General features: G+C 49.7%; 1 protein-coding gene across 1 annotated transcript in view; it reads left to right on the top strand.

The window, feature by feature from the left end:
* The window catches only part of LOC122364874, a 41,925-nt gene that overhangs the window by 13,744 nt on the left and 6,747 nt on the right, over positions 1 to 21,434 (top strand). The window contains exons 5-13 of the mRNA XM_043335667.1: positions 2,625 to 2,758; positions 3,200 to 3,356; positions 3,691 to 3,816; positions 4,291 to 4,372; positions 5,072 to 5,263; positions 5,613 to 5,745; positions 6,218 to 6,490; positions 6,841 to 6,991; positions 7,524 to 7,760. Of these exons, the coding sequence (XP_043191602.1) occupies positions 2,625 to 2,758; positions 3,200 to 3,356; positions 3,691 to 3,816; positions 4,291 to 4,372; positions 5,072 to 5,263; positions 5,613 to 5,745; positions 6,218 to 6,490; positions 6,841 to 6,991; positions 7,524 to 7,760 (1,485 nt within the window). The remainder of the gene's footprint in view (positions 1 to 2,624; positions 2,759 to 3,199; positions 3,357 to 3,690; positions 3,817 to 4,290; positions 4,373 to 5,071; positions 5,264 to 5,612; positions 5,746 to 6,217; positions 6,491 to 6,840; positions 6,992 to 7,523; positions 7,761 to 21,434) is intronic.

Below are 21,434 nucleotides of genomic sequence, written 5' to 3' on the forward strand. Positions count from 1 at the left end.
AGGCGAATGGCGTTCGTTCGGTATTTGGTAGTCGTTTATTGCTGTTCCGAGGTTCCGTGCTTGAGTTAATTGTAATCGCCTGTGCGTTTTTGTTGCCGGATTATCGCCACTATCAGCACCACTCCAGTGGTTTGTTCCAATTGCTGTTCGAGCTCGGGCTTTTTGTGGCAATATGCCTGCCCGTTTTCCTCTGGCCCGGTGACGGGTTTTTGTGAGGTGCGTGATCTCACTTCTCACGCTCTCGATACCAGCGACACGCAGGGGTGATAAAAGAACGCCAGTGAGAGGCTCAACTGACTCACACACAGTTATCTGTCTATCGCACACAGTTCACAGTCTCTGACATTTCATGATTGCTCCTCGGCGATGTTGCCAATGCCATCATTCAGCGGCAGGTCTAAGCCAGACGAAGCCTAAGTCATTCCGACTGTCGCCAGGACGTTGAAACGGTGTTGGTAGGATAGAAATCTGTCTCTCCGTGGGCTGCCAATATGAATAACCTTCTGCCAAGATACGCATAACACCTGGCAGCTTAGTTGATTTAACCTGAGGGTGTAGCTAGAAACAACATCAGAGAAGCCAGCGAGACGGCTGCTGTTAGCGTGCCCTCAGCCGTCTACCACGGACATACAAAACATAATTTATTACCTTTAAAGCTCCCGATGACCGCCCTCACCGGATGTTGTGGTTCCTCCACCCCCGCCCCGACAACCACAGCCACCCTTCCCTTGCACTGATTCAACGAACTACCCCAAACCACGGCGGTCAGTTCTAGGAACAGGGCCCGGTTGTTACCACGCCTGCAGTCTATTGTTGGCCGCGCCGGACCGATTTCCACCTGTTCCCGTGTGGCCGACCACACTCGGTAATAGCAGACCTCCCTCCCCGCCCGGGCCGGCTCAGCGCCGGGTGACAGACAGGAGGCGGGCGGTGACCGCGCCGTTCGTGGAGACCGTGAATTATGGGCTGGTGAGGCGCGGCTGCCAATGTCGGGGAGGTGTCGTCGATCCCAGTGCACCGTCACGGTCTCACGCGCTATGCTTCACGTGTCCGCTACTGTTGTCGGCCGGAAGTGGACTGGGAAGTCGATTCGTGCTTAGCGACAGTCAAGCTCAGGCTCGTCGTGGTGGCGGTTTAATGGGCCGTGAAAGGCAACGAGAGGTTGGAAACAGTCTCGGCGTCGAAAACTTCAGCTTTATCTACCGGCTTTGAGTTGGGTTGTCCGACGGCTATGACGTTCTCCTACGTCATACAACCACATGTTGAGTGCAGTCACGTAGTAGATGCTATCTTTCGATTGATCATTCTCGGTAGGCAACCGTTTGTCTGCTGCGTATGCCTGCGTGTGTGCAGTGGTGCGGACTACATTTTGTTGGGTACGCTGAGGGAATTCTCCATAAAATAGGTGCTGTATGGCCCGTGACCGTTCCGTCATATACTGACAGAGCAGGTAAACGGCCGTAGAGGCCGGGCCCGCTACCGGATAAAACCGGATAGCGGCCGACGTGCGCCGAGCGCGGGACGGTTAGACCAAGGTTGGACAGCCCAGGATTTATGGCATGCCGCTCTTGTCTTCCGTTATAGGCAAAACAGCACAAAAATGTTAATCAATCGGCCGTTTTTTGACTTGGCTCAGCCCCTGCCCAATGTGCTTGCCAGCAAACTCCACACGCGGTGACAGCTCTTGGCCGCCAGACTGGGGCCGTGGAGCGTGGATTCTGCTCTACGTCCGTGACCTCGCTATTGTGCGCCGAAAACGTCCCGGCCACACACACGGCGCGGTCTAAATAGGTCGGCTGAGGGTCGGACCATGCTCTGACACTGAGGCTAGGGCGGCTCTGTTCCGAGCAGACTGTCCTGGGCTGATGGGAGGACGTGGCGCGGATAAAGGCTATTAAAGCCAAGTGTCGTACCTAATACTAGGGAGCTGAAAACAAGTTTGAAGTTTCATTATTCATAACTACGTCGGCAGGCCAATTTGGGAAGTTTTAACACCAGATGAACTCTTGTTAAACCACACCATGCAAGCTTTAGTCAGGCTTCATAACAACGGTACCACATTCCTATATTGTTATCAGTTCCATGCAAGTCAAGGGAATCTCCTAAATGGTACCGGGATTAGACGACAGACCAGAGGAAAAGTGGCTCGCCCGTGTTACAGCACATGTCACGGCATTTGACAGTTCACCATTATCCTGTCAGTCATCTGTCGGGAGTTCCTGAACATGTGGTTCAGTCACGGGAACATCCCATCACTGTCCCGGGGCCTTTGTTACTGCGTAGAGGGTAAAACGGAGCTTAGTCTCGGTGCCAGACCAGACAGACGTAGGGCTTTCCCGGGTGCATGTGGTAAAGTCTGGACCATTCCGTTAATCGTGATCAAAATGATATGACCGGTAGTAATTAAGAAGTGCTTGATGCGGTCTAGACCGAATGTTACCGCCTGATGTATAAACAATAAAAATATGAACCACTTATTTAATCGTCTTGATCGTCTTACAACAAAAGTCAAGGAAGAACCCGTCTCAATGTTCTGCCACACCGTCTCTGTAGATACGTTCACACTCACTGTTCTCCGTTCTCACTGTTCCCTCACTCTGTTCTCTTACTGTCCTCTCCGCCAGGTTCCGGTTTTCCCGAGCTCAAGGCCTACCTGCAGGGAGTCAAGATGGAGAACGCCTTCTCGCCGTTCACCTGTATGGGCAAACTGGTGTTTTTGCCGATAATTCTCAGCTCGGCGCTGCCGCTGGGACGAGAGGTGAGTGAGTCCCCGCTCTGTCTTCTTCCGTCCTCTGTCTTCTGTCGGGTCTCTGTGACCGATGCAATGGGCTCAAGATCGCTGTGCTTTGCCTCTGGACGGTCTCGGTGAGAATTACAAACACACTGTCTGCTGCAGACCTGTGTTTGTTTTGTTCTCCCAGGCCGAGCTTTGGTCGCACGGCCACCCTGTTTGTTTTCCTGTGTTGAGTTTCGATGGCCGGATGGCTTTTCAATGGCGGTGACCTCATCGAACGAACTCGCACCATGCAACTAGGACCTTGTAACATGTCACTCGGCAGTGCTTTGAGTCGACCTCAGATTGACTTCAGGCTACTGTGTTGTCCTGATGCGATCCGTCATGATTTGAAGTGATTGACATGTTTCAATCAGTGTCCCCAGATGCCCGCCTGACCTTTAGCGACCTGGCCCGTGCCCGTAGGGTCCCATGACTCATGTAGCAGCCATTTTCGCGCTGTTCATCACCAAGATCTTCAAGGACATTTCTGTGGAGGAGCTGGAGCGACACACTGGAAATGAATTGGTGGCTGCCGCGTGCACCATCGGTGTGGCCGTCACCTACGGAGCGCCAGTAGGAGGTCAGTGGACAAGGGGAGAACGGTGACGCAGAGCGGATGGCTGTGTGGTAACGATGACTAAAATAGAATGTCTAAGTTTTGTGGGTGGTGTGGCCCGTACAAACGCAACAAACTGTAGCGTACTAGAGCTTCGGAAAAACCTGTGATGTTAGCTTGGTGTGCACTGTGCAGTTAATATTGGCTTTCCCGTGTTACCTTCCTTGAGTATTTGTTTTCTCCATCACTTATGCATGATTTTATTTGTTGCGATAGTTTCTGATTGCATCGATACTTGCCTACCTGGAGAAGCGTATCCCGCGGTATTGACTCCGTTCTATCTCTCCCGACCGGCCAGGAGTTCTGTTCAGCATCGAGGCGACGCGGACCTATTTCGCCGTCCGTAACTACTGGCGCGGCTTCTTCGCTGCCGTGTGTGGCACCGTGTTCTACAAGGGCCTCTCCCAGATGTACCTAGGAATAGGTGGGTGAGGCGGCCCCCGCGGCGGGAGACAGGGTACGACTGGGGTAACTGAGGGTGCACTGGGTGGTACATACATTTGGCACCGGGCTGGCATAGATGGCTATGTTTATGTTGTTGCTGTCGGAAATATTTTAGGCCGATTTTATGCGGCTGGGCAAGTGTTGTGGTGTGCTTGGTTGTTATTAATTGCTAAATATTTTATTTTGCATCAATAAATAAATCTGTCTTAAAATAAGTTAGCTCAACAAAAACATTTTCTGTCGTCATAGGCCATGAAAACGCTTACTTTTTATTTTCGTAGAATGCATACATCTGCACCAGGTAGTTCTGAGCTGAGATGATCTGGCCGTTAACAGTCGTTTTGCCGCTGCACGTTTCTAACCCCTTCTTCGATCTTTATATAGCGCATGCGCTTTTACACCGCTCCACTTGTTTGGAATCTGAGCTGATTGTTGTGCGACTGGCTTTTTGCAGACATTTTGCCGATGTACAAAGAGACTTACACGGAGCCGCTGCCGTTCAACTTCGAGTTTCTGGGCATCTCCATAGCCATCGGGTAATACACCCAGCGACTCTTTAGTGCCCTGCACCCAGCAGTCGACGATCACCGTGTGGGCCGTTAGACTTGTGTGTGGCGAGCGGCGTTTGGGATCGCAGTAGCATGTCAGAAAATATTTTTGGGGGTTTAATAACGTGTCTAAAAAAAGAACAAATATAATGAGGATTTAAGGATGCATAGAAGCGTAGACGTAGACGTAATGATATGGTCATTTGCGACCATAGCACTACAAAGACTTAAATGTTTTCCGCCTCCAGTTTTCTTGTAGTTACCATCCAACAATCATAATGGGTAATGACCATTTTAACAATGAGCATAGTTCATTCTATCAGTGTCATTTGCGTCAGCATGTATTTGTGTCCTAGACTGTGTCGACTGTGCCCGCTTCAGTCGTAACCGCCCTCAGACTGATTTCGTCTGTGTGCCTTGTTCGTTAGCCTGTTGTGTCTCAGGCTGACTGTAAGGTGCCCGGGCTCTCGGTCTGGCTGGAAGGGTCTGGGGGCCAGGAGAGTCTGGCTCAGTCTCTCTGTATTTTATTCTCGGTCAGCCTGCTGTGTGAACTGGTGGGGCCTGGCTTGATCGGCCTGTCTGAATCTGCTGACCGTGTCTGGTGTTCTGTCAGCCTCCTGTGCGGTCTGCTCGGTCCCGGCTGGGTCTGTCTCAGTCTCTGACTGTTTGTGTCTGACTTTCCATCAGCCTCCTGTGCGGTCTGCTCGGCCCCGGCTGGGTGTGGCTCCACCGGCACCTGGGCTACCTTCTGCAGAAGCTGAACTCGATGTCACCCGTCTGCCGCTGCTGCTGCACCGCTCCAAAACCGGCCAAGGATGAGAAGGCCGGCGGACAGGCGGAGCAGAAACAGCAGAAGAAGAAGCGCTCCTGCAGCCTCGGGTACGTTGGGAGATCAACCGAATAGGGTCTCATAGAGTAGCATGAGTAAAGGTCAGCTAGGGTCAGACCAGGTCAGACTGGGTCAGGGACGCTAGTTGAAGCGAATCAATCCTCCATCAGTACTCACCAGTCCGATACTTTGGTCAACGTTTGCTTGCAAGAGACGATGGTGATGATATATGCGGGATGCTTGATGCTTTTTTTTATCTAAGCTGTTAATGACGGACGCAAACGCGGAAGTTTGCCTCCTTTGCTGGAGTCTATCGGACACGGTCACATGCGGTCGACCCCTCCGGCGGCGTTCCAACTCTTCTGTGCCGTCTGACCTCCCTCCGTTCTGCGACCACAGAGTGAAGACGCACCCGGTGACGGTGTTCCGCTGTCTCTACAACATCGGCATCTGCCTGGTGATCGCGGCCGCCGTGCTGCCGTGGCGGGACGGATACTCGCCCCTGATGTCCCACATCTCCGGCAGACAACAGGTGAGATAGTTACGGCCGTGCTGCCGTGGAGGGACGGGTACTCGCCCCTGATGTCCCACATCTCCGGCAGACAGCAGGTGAGTTAGTTACGGCCGTGCTGCCGTGGAGGGACGGGTACTCGCCCCTGATGTCCCACATCTCCGGCAGACAACAGGTGAGATAGTTACAGCAGGTGAGTTAGTTACGGCCGTGCTGCCGTGGAGGGACGGATACTCGCCTCTAATGTCACACATCTCCGGCAGACAGCAGGTGAGTCAGTTACGGCAGGGGAGCTAGTTACGGCCGTGGAGGGACGGATACTCGCCTCTGATGTCCCACATCTCCGGCAGACAACAGGTCAGAGTTCAGTTACAGCGAGTTCAATCACAGCGGGTGAACATTGTCCCATAATTCCTTAAAAAAGCCCGTAGCATAGCTGACGCTGTGTAATATGTATCTTGCTGACGCCACCGTCTATTTCCCGTTCTTTCAGATGACGGATCTGATGGCCAACATCTCCTGGAAGCTGCCGCCGCTGCCGCCACCCTCCTGTGTATCCTCGGAAGAGGGTGACCGGCCGAACTGCACGGCCGGCCTGCCGTGCCCCGCCGCGGAGGAGGACGACCCGGAGGACTGCGAGGACCCCCCGGAGCTCACCGACCACCAGAAGGCCACCAGGGACCGGACGGAGGAGATTGCCGCACGATGGACCGACGACTTCGCGCTCGACTACCGAGCCGTGCTCGTGCTGTATGCGCTCTTCTATGTGAGTTCTCTGGTCAATGAAGGCTGTTTCGATGAACAGCCTCAATTTTTTTTTCCGATCTTAGGTACTTGAATGTTGTGTCATTGTGAGGAGGCATTTTTAGGCAGACATTTGGTATCACAAGGGCTAAACTTTTATCATCATAAGATACCCTCATTTTATTTGAACTGATGTTGAAATCTATATCGCCTGTTTACTGTTCAAAACACGAAGCCTTGGAATGAATGAGCTGAGTTTTGTTTTCTCGGACACAGGTACCGTCATTGTTGTGCCTTAAACTGACTGGAGCTGTGCATCGGATACGCCATTCGCTCATTGTCATCTTCCTCTCCGTCCCACCCGCTCCCCAGGCGTTCGGCACGCTACTGTGTGCCAGTGTGACGCTCCCGACTGGCGCGCTCATACCCAGCTTCAAGGTCGGCGTGGCCATCGGTCGGCTGCTGGGGGAGTTTTACTGCACGTACCGCATGTCGGTCTGCCTGCCCAACCCGGCCGTCATCAGTGAGTTGCTACTTCTTCCTCTTCCTAACCTCGCCAGCGAGTGAATGTCGGGACGCACACCGTGTCGGTTTACTTTGTCCGGCTGTTTTTGTCTTATAAATTGGTGATCAGTATTCATAAGGAGCGTTTTACTGTCATCTTGATCCACGTTTGTGTTATTTCAAGCGTTTTAAGAATGTTGCAAGCGTTCTGTAGCTGATGCATTATGTACCGACTCGTGTCGTTACTACGCTCTTCTGTTGCTCCGTTACGCTGAGAATCTCATTTTTTATATACTCCGATCTGATGTTTTGCTGATGTACCTTGTTTTGCCTATACGTGCAGAGACGACCTGCGTGGCCTGTTATATGGGACTTGTAACCTCTGTTCGACTCCAGAGGGAGTTTGCCTGTATGTGCGCCGCTCTTGAACTTTCTCCCTCGTCTCTGTGCGCCGCTCTTGAAGTTCCTCTCTCGTCTCTTTCAGGCGGGTTCGCCTGTATGTGCGCCGTTCTGTGCCCTCTGACCTTCCTCCCTTCCCTCGTCCCTCGCAGGCGGGTTCGCGTGTATGTGCGGCGCGGCTCTGACTGGCGCCATCACCCACTCCATCTCCATTTCGGTGATCGTGTTCGAGCTGACCGGCCAGATCACCTACGTGCTGCCCATTCTGATCTCGGTGCTGGTGGCCAACGCGCTGGCCCGCCACCTGCAGCCCTCCTTCTTCGACAGCGTCATCAAGTCCAAAAAGATCACCGTCCTGCCCAAAATGGTGCTCTCCAAAATCCCGGGAGGTGAGTGGAACACTCGATAGGCCAGATAGATTGGCTCCGTACATCTGTGATTTGAAGAAATTCCCGAGTGATTGGGCGACAGCCGCCTATCGGGTATGTATACTGTCTTCGGACCAATCATCAGTTTTCTTGTTGGCTTGTGTAGATATCGATTTTCAGCAATGTTCCCATGGGAATGATATTTTAAACTCCTTATAACCTCATCGGTATTTCTTTGCTAGTGCTACTTAGATTTAAAGGGCGGTTTTACCGCTAAGCTTACTTTGCGCCCATGATACGGTTTCATGGTACCAAACCAAACCACCTCGCTTTCCATTTCTTAACGTGATTTCGACCGCCAGGCTCCGCCAATATCCGCGCCCAGGACCTGATGTCCACCGAGTTAATGTCTGTGTGACCCCCAGGTTACGCCTTTACCGAGTTCATGTATGTGTGACCCCCTTCCCCCGCAGGTTACGCCAATATCCGCGCCCAGGACCTGATGTCCACCGAGTTAATGTCTGTGCAGGGGTGGACAAATGTGCCGAGTTGGGGTAGCACGAGTCTTCCCAATTCCACGCTGGCTGCGCCGGCTTGGCTTTGGAGCCGCGACAGACAGCGGAGGTCAAGGTCACCGCCAGGGCGGCGGCGGATTTGCTGCGCCCGTGCAACCCCAACTCGGCATATTTCTCCACCCCTGTGTCTGTGTGACCCCCAGGGCCCAATCTTATAAAGGTTGTGCTACCAAATGGCGTACTATCATTCCACCCCACTCTATTTACGGCACCCTATTCACGCAATCTTATAAAGAGAATACCGTAAACCGGGGTGAGTTGATATGGGGTGGTGAGTTGATATAAATTGCTCGAAAAATGTTAAAATGTGTGCTGCTCATCCATTTGTAAACCAATTTTTAGTTTTATTTTTCTGTGAAGTGAAGCAACCAATAAGTGATGCATATAGCTGAGAAAGGCATGCATGTGGTGCAGTGCCTTCTTAACACATTACTTTTTTCAAAGTCCTTTTTTTCTTCTGATTTTGAAACTAAGGAAAAGTCCCCACCCTACAGCAAAGACGGTGGATATTCATGAAACAACATGCACTGGGAAAGAAACTACCATCAATTTACTGTTGATCCCAGGTAGTTTTGGGTTTCACCTATAACAACGCTTTTTTATAATTTTAAGAAAAGTGACAGGTGGTGAGTTGATATGCCATCAGGTGGTGAGTTGATATGCATGATAAAAGCTGATACCAGGCTGGTAGGCATGCAAATTAGCATGAAATATGGGTCTGCAGGTAAGACAAAGTCAATTAGACCAACTCTTCTCCTTTTCTTTCCCCACATCATTCCATCAACCCCAAAAGCTTTAGTTTTTTTTCTGAATGCTTGAGACGAGGCCTGTTAGTATCACTGATGTTAGTTGTCGGACTTTCGTCCCCGTCTTGAGTTGAGATGTTAGTTTCACAACGTTTCAGCCAGTAGCTTCTCCGGCCGTAGTCAAGCCTGCCTCGATAGTGGAGTGGTTACAACCGTGGACCATCACCGGGGAAACCCGAGTTCGGTTCCCGCTGACTACAGGAGCTTTCGAACTGTTTGACGCGTACGGCGCAACGCCACCAACATCCAGGTCCTTGAGGGTCAAAGAACACCTGACGAGTGACGACGGCCGGAGAGTAACTGGCCGAAACGTTATGAAACTGAATCTCAACTCAAGACGGGGACGAAGGTCCGACAACTAACATCAGTAACCCCAAAGTTTTTTTTTCTGTGGACATACCTAACATGCAAAAGGCACAGCACAGCTCCCTGTCAAGTCTCAAGATGGCTCCCTACAAGCTACAAAGGAACACTATAGAACACCTATATTACATACAGATTAAAAAAACTGTTATATTTATTCGTAGTTTCGAAAATGACAGAACTGTCATTTCTGTATGGCTAACAGCGCGGGAATTCTGATCTCGTGAAACTGATTAGTTTTCCTGCTTGGCAGTTGCCAACCGAGAATGAGAGGCAAAATGAAATGGAACAAACAATATAAAGAAATTGACTGGTGTTTAGCCCTCGCCCGTATTCGTGTTTTGCCAGCGTTTAACGTATGGGGGGGGGGGGGGGTCCGTTGGAATCCCATCGTCGTTTGGCCCCTGGTGGAGCTAGAGCTTCGCGGAAAAAATGAGCGTGTTGCCCGAGACGCGAGGAAGCCGATGATAACCAACTTGGTCATTGGTTAACCTTCCAGGCCAGGTCAATTACCCAGAAGTCGGGAAAATAGGGGGTTATTTGAAGTTCGTAAAGCGAGTTTATTATTTTTTGGCTGTTGCTGATCGCGAATGTCATGTTAGTTTTGCTCACAGATGTCTTCGTACATTTAGGCCAGGTCAGGTCAGGTCAGGTCAACCAGTAGGTGTCCTGCCGGCTATCCATAGGGAGTGTCAAGTGTCAGCTACCACTGACGGTGTCGTAACATGTTACGAAGGCACTAAAACTACTTCATAAATGATCAAATGCATGTTAAATTCGAAATCGGCCCGAAAAAAAATACCCTAGAAACATGTAAAACTCCAAAAAGTGAACCGAGGTCACCAAAGGTCAATGACCTGACCTGACCTTCAGGTGACCTTGACAGTTGACACCCAAAATACTGCGTGGGACCAACATCATTTACATGTTTGGACGTTACAATCACAAAAAGACTGGAAATGCGCGGATAATGTGAGCCGACTACGCCAAATCGCGATTCCGGCCAAGCATGGTCTCGAGAATCAGGTCACAAGTCAAAAACCATTTGAGTCAGAGTCATGAAATCTTTAGAACATGTGTAAAATTGATAAACTCGAGAGGTACTGAAAGTTTCGTCGTGATCGGCCGCTTTTTGCGCGAGTTATGTGCGAAAAGCCGAGGTGGTCCGTTCGCCCGCCTATAAGTGCGAGGGTTAATTTTGGCTTTTGATGCCGAATTCTGTTTTATGTCGCTTAGAATACAGTCCGAATTAGATTCGCTTCACTTCACTTCATTAATATTTTGTTGACTACCAGTCAACAAAAGCTCAGAAGTATATGTATTCTTTCATTTCAATGCATTATTTCTGTCAGAGGCATATCAACCTTGACCCGCAACTGACAATGTGTTTTAATTACAAGAAAATACACTTGTAATTCCAAAATATATTGCCAGTTTTGATACCGTTGGCTTGAGGACACGTGACTAGCCAAGTTCAGAATGTTCTAAGTAAAACTAAGTATCATAAAGCGAAAAAATGATGCTGCTAAAATCAAGCCATTTTGATCGCGCTGTGTTGGACATGATTGCGTTTTCATGAATGTGAGGTCTGCTGCCAAACTACTAGCATTTTTCTAATGGTTTCTTTCAGGATGTGTTCTCTCATCCTTTTTTTAAACACTGGCATTTTATCAACTCACCTCTGAGCTTCTTTAGCCGAGAAATTTTGAAAAATCCAAAATCATATCAACTCACCCCCTGTGGGGTGGTGAGTTGATATGAACTTTGGCGTTTTAAAAAAGGGGCTTAATATATACATTTTTTATTCATTTTTGCTGATTGCCTCCCCAAGGCATGTGCCATGAAACTGGCACAAAAAGAATTCCGTAAATGAATGTGGCTTTTAACGAAATCTAGAATAACCTCAAAATCCATATCAACTCACCCCGGTTTACGGTAGTATGGTAATTCTATTCACGCCATTTTGCCCACAGTACCTACAAATCAACGCCAGCAGGAAACACGCAACGTGATTGGTCAATGTCTTGTCGCCGTCGCTATTGGAAATTATGCGTACTGTTTGCGAACAGCAAAAGTTATGTGTTTTAATTTTTATGGGGCATTTATTTCTTTTAGAGACACACATATGTGTAATGAATAAGTTATTTATGGAAAACGTGATAGCAAACTATGGAAAACACAAACATGCTTGAAGAATTCTCCTGAAAAGTGGATTGCCGACCAAATAAATTTCAGCGAGGGCATTCTCGCGCTCAGAAATTCGAGTGAATAAAGTGTTTCTTCTACTTATCATTTGCATTTATTTGCTGTTAAGGCATTGAAATAAATTTGTTAAAGAATTATTTAAATAATGATTTAATCATAGCTCGGCTACTGTTTCAGTAATTGAAGTAATGCCATTGACAATGAAGCTGCTACAATTTGAGCATTAAGATATAGGTACGTACATCAATTGGATCAATTCAAGATATAGCTTATTTGGTATTAGTATACGTGAGGTCCGAGTGGCGAACCGATTATGAAAAGCACACTATACGATGTATTTTGACCTCCTGATTTCATATCTGATAGTTATTTATTCTGGAACCAAGTATCAAAGCAACTATGGAATACTTACAATTACCGCAAACCGCTACCGCACTCCACGCTAGCGCAATGTGCCGGACGGCGATTACTTAAGGCCGCCGTCCACTGTGCGGAACGCGTGCGGTCCGTACGGAATTTAACACAGAACCCTATGGGCGCATCCGGTCCGTACGGAAATCGTGTGCGCTCCGTCCGGACCGCATCCGAACGGCAATCAGCTGTTGATTTTCCGTCAGCTCTCCGCATGCGTTTCGGATGCGGTTGCTACGGAGACGGAAGAGTGATGTCCGACGCGTTGAACTTTTCTGCGGAAAACGCATCCGGAACGTCCGGAACAGACGTGGTTTGGGGCCGTATCGGAGGCAAACATTGTGAATTGTACGAATAATTGGAACTCGATCATCATGAAGTAAGTAAAAATTATTTCCTTAGAATGGCAAGAGTATTCGCTGCTGGTTACTTGCAATATTTTATTTGGTAATAAGTGATAGGAAACATTTATTAGCTCTCCGCATCCGGACCGCATCCGGACCGCATCCGGACCGGATGCGGCGACATTCCGGACGGACTCCGGACGGAATTCCGTCGCAGTGGACGGCGGCCTTTACGCAAAGCTGGCCAAGGTCGAGTAAATCAAGGATGATATATATAACAGTTGCTATTCAACTGTGAATAATGACGTCATAATATTTCTCGCGGCGAAGCAGCGCAGTGCCGAAGGCAATGCCTTAGGAGAGATTACAGGCAAGAGTAAATCAAATATTTTTAGGTTAAGTGGTTATGTATCTGGCTTCAGGCCGAAGGCCTGAAGCCTGATGCATGACCACTTAACCTAAAAATATTTGATTTACTCTTGCCTGCAATCTATTCCTGCAAGTAACTTTTTCCTTATCTCCGGTAGGCAAACATCAGTAGGTTAGGTTAGGTTAGGTTAGGTTAGGTTAGGTTAGGTTAGGTTAGGTTCTTGTTTTTTGTTATTATTACGTCACTTTCATAACACCATTTGTATCGTTTTCTTTTTCCCCACCCAAAAACCCCGGTTCCCAAAATTTCCCCTGAAATGGCAGCAATCCAAATATGGCAGCGCTAGAAACGCCCACGCTTTCATCATGGATTAGGTATTCCTGGATCGGACACTCCGCCGATTTTCCGACCACTAGGGCTGATAATCCCGGGACTTTTTGGCAATCCCGGGATCCCGGGATTTTAGAAATGCAATCCCGGGATATCCCGGGATCCCGGGATTGAGCAGTTTTTATTTTAACCTGTCTACAAAGCAGAATTTTCTTGCAATATCGTATGTATATGGCGCATCCTTACCATCATAAACACAATACCAGGCATACACCTTCACCCCGAACAAATATAAGAGCATGAATGACATTGATCATTGTATTTCTTGTTTATATTTCGAGTCAGGATACAGTAGACGTGCCTACGGATTGTGGTCGTCTGACCAGCAGCATGTCCTGGTCACATTCACTTGTTACGGTAGTAGCACTTGAGGAAGCAAAGTGCATCAACGACTTCGTCGCCGAGACTCGACCGCACTTTTGTGACGATATTCCCGACAGTGGAAAACACTCGTTCCGATTCAACGCTCGTAGGAACTATGCCCTTCAGCCAGTTGTAGGACAGCGCTACCATGCCTGTCCTTCCTGAGATAGGTAAATTTTCCAATTCTATGGCCTTCGTCATCATCAGAGAAGATTGCGAAAAGTTAATCCCAGACGGGCATGAACTGGTGCCTTGCTCTGGAGCTCTAACCTCATCTATGTAGAGCTTGTTGAAGCATCGACTGAAGAGACGGCGCTGATTCAGGATCATCAGCGTCCATCACTTCTGTATCTACACCTACTTCGGTATCATGCATCTGTTCTCCCAATCTTTCCATCATGTGAACAACTAAGTCCTGTGCTTCCTTGCGAGAGGCACTAGGAAAAATATCTTTCCAGTCTCTGTCTGCCGACATTTTGTTATGGAGCGATTGTAGGACTTTAGCCGCACGTGACCGTCTCTGTCGGATGCGCTGTTTCAACGCATCAGACAGTTTACATGCAATCCTTCGCCGGACACGTTTTGCGGCGTCTCTCCGGATCGGGATGGTCCAGCAACACTCATACCACCATGCTTGCTCCTGAGGTGGACGTGAAGTCCTTTGGTGGAACCTCCAGATATTTTCAGTACCTTTTTACAAAGACGACACTTTGCTGTGTGGCCATCTTGACTTCTTAGATAATGTTCCCACACCGCACTGCCTTTAAATTCAGCAAAATCCGACATTTTGGCAAAGTTAGCTATAGCTTATCATAAAGGCACGTAATTAATAATTATTCACTAACGGTAACCATGCCCAGGGCGCCCGGCCAGCCTCATGGATCGTCCAGCCACGGGGCACTGACAGTGTCAGTAACTGAGCCACCAGACGTGCTCCCACAGTCACACAGAGAAGACGGCCGACCTCCTCCCACTCGATGGACTCGAATTCGATAGTCGGCATAGTATGTCATCGTGCAAAATGATCTGTTAAACCGAGTACGCGAGGGACGTCGCGGGGAGCGAGAGATGAGCCGAGAGAGAGCTCGTCTCTCGCCACATTGTGAAGGCTGAGACGGTGTGAAACAATGTCAATTAGGTATATATGTAACCAATACTTGTGCATAACGACTTTGCACGGCGTAAGTAAGATCTTTGGACATAAAACTGCACTGTAATGCGTTGTTACTCACTTACCTTTTTTTACATACCTACTATCAGCTACACTTTATGAACGATGTTTCTGTACGGAAAATATCGGGATCCCGAAATCCCGATGCTTCTAATCCCGGGATTCGGGATTAATACAATCCCGGGATCCCGGGATCCCGATCCCGGGATTATCAGCCCTACCGACCACCCGGCGGCGGCGGCGGATTTCCCGACGGCGAGGGCGCTGGCGTCATTTTAGCATTGCGGGCTATGGGCGGAGCGTGTATTTTTGTATACTTTTGTCGTTTATTACTTACCTATAACCGATTTTGATGAAAATTTTTGTGAACCAGGTAGAACAGGAATTGAGGAATGTCATGGAAATATTCTTTTCCCAGTTTTGATTTAAGAAGTTGCTTAAATTCTGCTGACAAGTGAGGGTTCGTGATTACAGCCGAAGAGCCAAAGTTGGAATAAAGTTAAGTTTTATGCGATAACATGAAAATAAGTTGATAGTTGTATTAAATCATCAATAGGAACTTGTTTGACTGCCGAGGAACGATGATATTTGATGATAAATTGCATCGGCAAGTCAAGAATACCGGCTCAGTTTATGGGCATCAGGTAATGATTCCGTATGTGATAGTGACTAAATGGAGCCATAATAATTATAAGAAAGGACTAAAAATTATGTTTTAAGTGTCTGAAATTGTGTCTTATGAGCTAAAGTTCGCTAATTTCGCCCTCCATTACCGCGTTTTTAGCACGCAAGCCGGTGCGGCGGCCGCCGGCGCACTCGCCGCCGATGTTTCGGAGCTCCGCCACCAGGGCGGCCGCTTGGTCGCCGGCGCTAGTGTTGGGGAATAGGGAGTGTCCTATCCAGGAATACTTCATCCATGCTTTCATTCGTCGCGTGGTTTTTTGCCGCCGGGTGGTATTGTGGTGTAATGGGTTGGTGCGGTTGGTGATTTGGTGTTTTTTCCACGTCTCCAGGACATGTAAGCATCATTTTTGGATTCAGGATGTCAAATAATGTAAGAATGTGAAAACTTTATCTTTTAACAGGCACTCGGACCTTATGTATACTTTTACCGCTTATTTTCCTTCTTGTCATAAGCTCTTGACATTTTCCTTCATGAAGATAAACTACTAAAATTCGAAGATTACGTACATGAACTGAATTAGGTGAAGTTACAGCATATTTTCCTTCTTATTCAAGCATAGGTACCTATTACCTAACCTAAAGCTAAAAAGCAATTCCTCAAAAGATTGAAGAACCGTCTACATAGCAAAGCTACATCAAGAAAAATACTCGGTTCAGAAGTCAGATCGAGATGCAGGAGGAGAAACAACAGATTGATCCGTAACTGTGCCAGACAGAAAGTAAGGAAATACGAATAGTGAGTAGGCATTTACAATTTTTGACAAACTAAGGTATATCATTTATCTAAATATCTAATCAGAAGCTATGAAGTGTCCGTTATTTGTGTCATACGTGAGACGTGAGAATAGGCTAAAGACCCATACCGATTCTACAATGTGCAGTGGCTGCCGAAAATCTAAGACGGTTACTGGTGCTAAAATCCTCTTAAAAATCCCCTTTTAATTTGAAAAATAAAGCCATATAACGATAAACACTCGTTTTTAGGTGTTTTAGTGTGCATTTAGTTTCTGGAAATACATATTTTGCAATTGATCGTTGTCTGTATAATAAGCATCATTATAATAAATCATGAGTTAATATGTGGAGGAGGTTTTAATCTTAAAAATATCATCATGTTAAATATTGCATACCTATATCATAAAAACATTGAATTTATCTTAAATGAATTAAACTGTCTGAGAAACTCGTCAAAGTACGCCACAAATTCTGGCGTGAAATGGACGCCGCTGAAACCGCAAACAGCTGATGATTGTCGGTGTTTTGAGATGTGCACAGCTGCTCACGGTTAAAAGCATGCTATGGCATCCTCAAAACCGGCGGCTACCAATGCTGTAGGGAGCGTGCTGTGTTTTCGATTTTACAGAGTTTTATAAGATTGCGTACTATATATCCAGCCTTAGAGTGCTGCCATATCTGAAGAAACTCCTCGTTCGTGAAACATGTATTAGAACGATGACCAAATCATCTTAAATGCCCGTTAGTAACAATAGGATGGCACCTAAACTAATTAGCACTGTTCAGTAATTAGCACGTGCCCCATTTACCTAAGTACCGCTCAGGTAGCATCTCTGCATCCCCCCCAGTTCGTTAGTGTCAAGTCAAAAGTGGCTTGGTAATGAACGAACTTAACAGCCTGAACGATTTAACCAAACTGTAGCAGCTCCCAAGGTAGCAGCTACCCGGTGCGCTCCCTCCAGCATCCTGTCTCAGGCTCGTAGAACTTCGCGGGCTTGAACTTGCGTGCGGAGCGCCGTGGTCCCGGTGGGATCCGAACGGTGTCAGCTGGTGGGAGTTCAGCATTCCCTGGTGGACGCTGTGCATCCGTTACCACTGGACCTGAGCATGGGCTCAAAGTCGGAGCCAGTTGCGTGTCCTGGGTGTGACGTTCTGGCTCAGACTGTACCCTTCGTGTCTCGGGTGAGTCGGGAGGGTGGATGACTGGCGTCGACAGGCTGCTGGGCGCCTCCAGTCTGCGTCCAGTCACCGGGGCACGAGGTCCGATACTGAGTGTCGCCGGTTGGAATGCCCTTAGGAATCGACGATTTCTGTTCGTGATGCGACCCGTGCCGTCCACCTTCACGCAGTACTGGTCATGCCCCAGGACTTCCATGACGACGCCTGAGCGATCCCATTTGTTTGGGTGGGAGCCATGCTGATTTTGAATGAAGACATGTTCGCCGACTAAGAGAGGACGGAGCGGGCGGGATCCCTTGGTCATCTCTTCGGTTGTGCGTGTCATGCGTGCTCGCAGTGCGTCCTCCTTTGCTGCCCAAGCATCTCGCCAGATGGGGCGGATGTTCGGGTTGGAGAACTTCTCAAGTCGATTGACGAATGAGAAAGCATCACGCAGGGGCCGACCAAAGACTATTTGTGCCGGCGAGACGTTGCAGTCCGGGTCAGGGGTATTTCTCAGCTGCAGCATTGCACGGAGAAAACTGTCCTGGTTGAGAGAGCCGTTGGGACCAGTATTTGACATGAGAAGGCGTTTTGCCGTCTTGACCGCGACTTCAGCTCTGCCGTTTGATACGGGGAAGTAGGCCGACGAAACACGATGCCGAACACCCCAGGTGCTGAAAAACTCCTTGGTTGAGCTTGCCGTGAATTCTGGGCCACCGTCCGTAGAGATCTCTTCCGGTACACCGAACGTCCTGAAGAAGGCTCGGAGGTGGCTGATGAGGCCAGAAGCGCCTGCCATGACAGTTCCCGAGGTCGACCCGAATACTTCTACCCATCCAGAAAGACGGTCGCCCACGACCAAGTAATGACGACCACCATGGTCGAAGAAATCAGCGAAGACAGCCTCGAATGGTGTCGATGGTGGCGGTGATGGGATGGGTGGCGTGTCAGCCCGCGACGGTGAGTTACGGTTGCAGTCGGTGCAGCGATCGCGGGTCTCCCGGATATCTTTGCACATGCCTGGCCAATATACAATGGTGCGCGCACGCTGCTCCATCATTGATATGCCCTGGTGAGCAGAATGGAGGTTGGCCAATACACGATGGCGCAGAGCTGGGGGGACGACAACTCGGTCCTGGTAGAGGATGACGCCGTCTTCCACGTAGAGGGAGTCGAAGAGATGATGGAGCTGGGCTACTGTGGGATCTTGTACACGGTCGATCCAATGTCCGCTCTCGATCATGTCGAGGAGATGACGCCAGGAAGCGTCCTTGGTCGTCTCTTCTGCGATGAGCGACCAGGGGAGCGCCATGTCGCGAGCTTCGTGACGAATTGCTTCAGTCAATGCGACTTCCACCAGATCCTGTGCGCTGAGTTCTGAGCCACTCGTAGATTGAGACGCAGTTGGGTTCCTGGAGGCAGCGTCGGCAGCATGATTTGATTTTCCTGGCAGGTGCATGATCTTAAATCGCCATGGCAGAGTGCGCTGTTTCAACCGAAACAGTCGGCTGTTCGTGATCTCGTCAAGGGTCCTGTCTCCGAAGATTTTGATCAGGGGCTTATGATCTGTAGCGACGACTAAGTCATCGCAGCCTTGGGTGAAGAACCTGCTTTGTTCCAAACCCCAAGCGACGGCGAGTGCTTCCCCTTCGACGGGTGCGTACCGCTGCTCGGCGGACGTCAGAAATCTGGAGCCAGCCAGGGTGATTCTCCAGCCATTCGGACAGCAGTCGGGCGAGTCTGACCGACAACTGCAGTGCTGCTGGAGGAGAAAGTACCCAATCCCTCGGCAGGACCAATCAGGACGCAGGCACGTCTTCTTTGTCACGTCGAAGATCTTGACGCCGTGTCTGATCGCATCAACTATGACTGTTTTTGATTTTTGGAACGCCTCTTCCAGTTCCGGAGACCACACAAACTTGTGGCGTGGGCTGAGGAATGGCTTGAACAATGCAAGGGCATCGCGCAGCTGCGCATAGTTGGCTACCTGGTTCACGAGACCAAACCAGCTTCTTACATCAGTGGTTGACGTTGGCGTTGGGAAGTCCCGGATAGCATCGAGGTACTTTGGTAGCGGTTCGATGTCCGTTTCAGAGATGTGGAAGCCTGCAAAGTCAGCTGACCGCTTGGCGAACTGAAACTTCTCTGGGTTGAGGACTATGCCAGCTTTTCCCACACGAGTGAGGAAGTCGATCGTTCTCCACCAGTGCTCCTCCAGGTTGGAATCGTAGTGGATGGTGTCATCGACACATCGTTCCTTCCGTTGGAACGTTGACAACACTGCATCGAAACGGCGGTTGTATCCATCTCCAGACGAGAGGAAACCCTGAGGTGCACGGGTGTAGCGCCACCTGCCGAACGGCGTTATGAACGTGGTGAGGTGGCGATCGGTCTCTCGAAGTGGGACGCTATGATAGCCATTCCATGCGTCTGTCACTGTCTTCCACGTGTTACCGGGGACACGCCTGGCTAGGTGGAACGGAGACTCTGCAGAGAACGTTTCTCGACGACAGAACTTGTTCAGAGGTGACAAGTCCACCGTTCGTCGCGGAGATCCGTCATGCTTCCGAGTAATGACCATCCGATGACACCATGACACTGGTTCGCCGTAGGGGACACGTTCGATGACACCCAGTGCTTCATCCCTGAGTAGATCTTCATGGACCTGTTTCTGCCAGTGCAGAGGTATGTTAGCCGCGGTATGACACGTCCGTGGAGTGGCGTTTGGGTCCATGTGGATTTCTAGCGGTGGGCCCTCCATGCATGGCATGGGCTGATGGGGACAGGTGTTGAAAGTGGACGCGCTATACCGATCCAGTAACCAGGCCGCCATCCGCTCGTTGTTGTCTGGTGTGCAATCGAACGGTAGGGAGGTTGGTCGGGGCGGTACTGACGTACGTAGTGGGCACGAGCAGGGCGCTTCTCCGACCGTCTCTGTCACGTTGCATCCACCATTGACCGAGCGTAATGTGCTGGGGGATGGAGTTGAGATGCCGTCCTCTCTGTCCGGCGCGGCTAGGCCCTGCTTTTCAGTGCCCAGTGTCCCTCTTTCTGAACTGGCTTTTGACTTAGCACCCCCGGCAGGAAAGTCCGCCGACAGCATGCCAAGCTCTAGCATGGTCTCATATGAGAGATACATTGAATGTACAGCGTTGCTGACGTAAATCATCGAGCGGCAGGTGGTGACTTCTCCCCCAGAGGTGTGGCTAGTTATCCTTGCGAAGAACGCACCCTCTATCGGGATAGGCGATCTGTTGGCCGCGGACATGCCGAGCTTGACACGGAACAGACTGTCCCGAGAGAACCCGTGGGCCAAGTACTCTTTAAGAGACCACAAGTCAGACTGCGCACCTGTGTCTGCTACTGCAGATACCTGAGCCCGGACCGATGGATCCGGGGGAGCCCGAGGTCGGTGCTTGGCGGACATGTCAGCAGAGATCGTTATGTTGACCCGGGGGTGGTCACGGAAACGTGCTTTCTTCCATTCTCCTTTGTTAAAGATATGGTGGTCCAGGACGACGCTATTGACAGTGTTCTTCCGGTGTGAAGGTTTCTTCCGTCCTGTTTTTTGTGCTTCCCGGCCCACTGAGCAGGCTTCTTCAGTGGTCATCTGAGAGACCGTGTCGGTCTCTACCGTCTGTGCGGCAAGCTCAGTCTGAGGCTGGGCCGTCGGTGAGCGTTTATCTCGACGTTTTGCACGGAAACAATCCAGACAACGAGGGTGAGGTTTTGCGTTCCACCCACGAGGGCCTTCAGTGAACACGCAATAGCGTTTGTTGCAGTCTGGACAGTTGACCTGTCTCGTCCGATCTGCAGCAGATGGGACAGGTGTCGACACCTGAGGCCCTGGGGCACTGCGCTGCCGTCGGAGGGTCGATACCGCTGACATCGACGGGGGAAGAGCGTTGCGGGCCATTTCTTTGGTTTCCACCAGCGCGATGACGTCATTTACGGCCATTGAGTGAATTGTGCGATCGCCTATCACCTCGCGCCGAATGTCGCAGTCCGATATTCCGTTCAGAAGGACGTCCCGGATCACGTGATCGGTATAGTCCACCTGACGCTCGCATTTGCAGTCAGCCTTGAAGTTACACGTTTCAGCCTTACCGCGTACCTT

The sequence above is a fragment of the Amphibalanus amphitrite genome, unplaced genomic scaffold, assembly GCF_019059575.1.
Source record: "Amphibalanus amphitrite isolate SeventyFive unplaced genomic scaffold, NRLGWU_Aamphi_draft 000704F_arrow, whole genome shotgun sequence".
Taxonomy (NCBI): domain Eukaryota; kingdom Metazoa; phylum Arthropoda; class Thecostraca; order Balanomorpha; family Balanidae; genus Amphibalanus; species Amphibalanus amphitrite.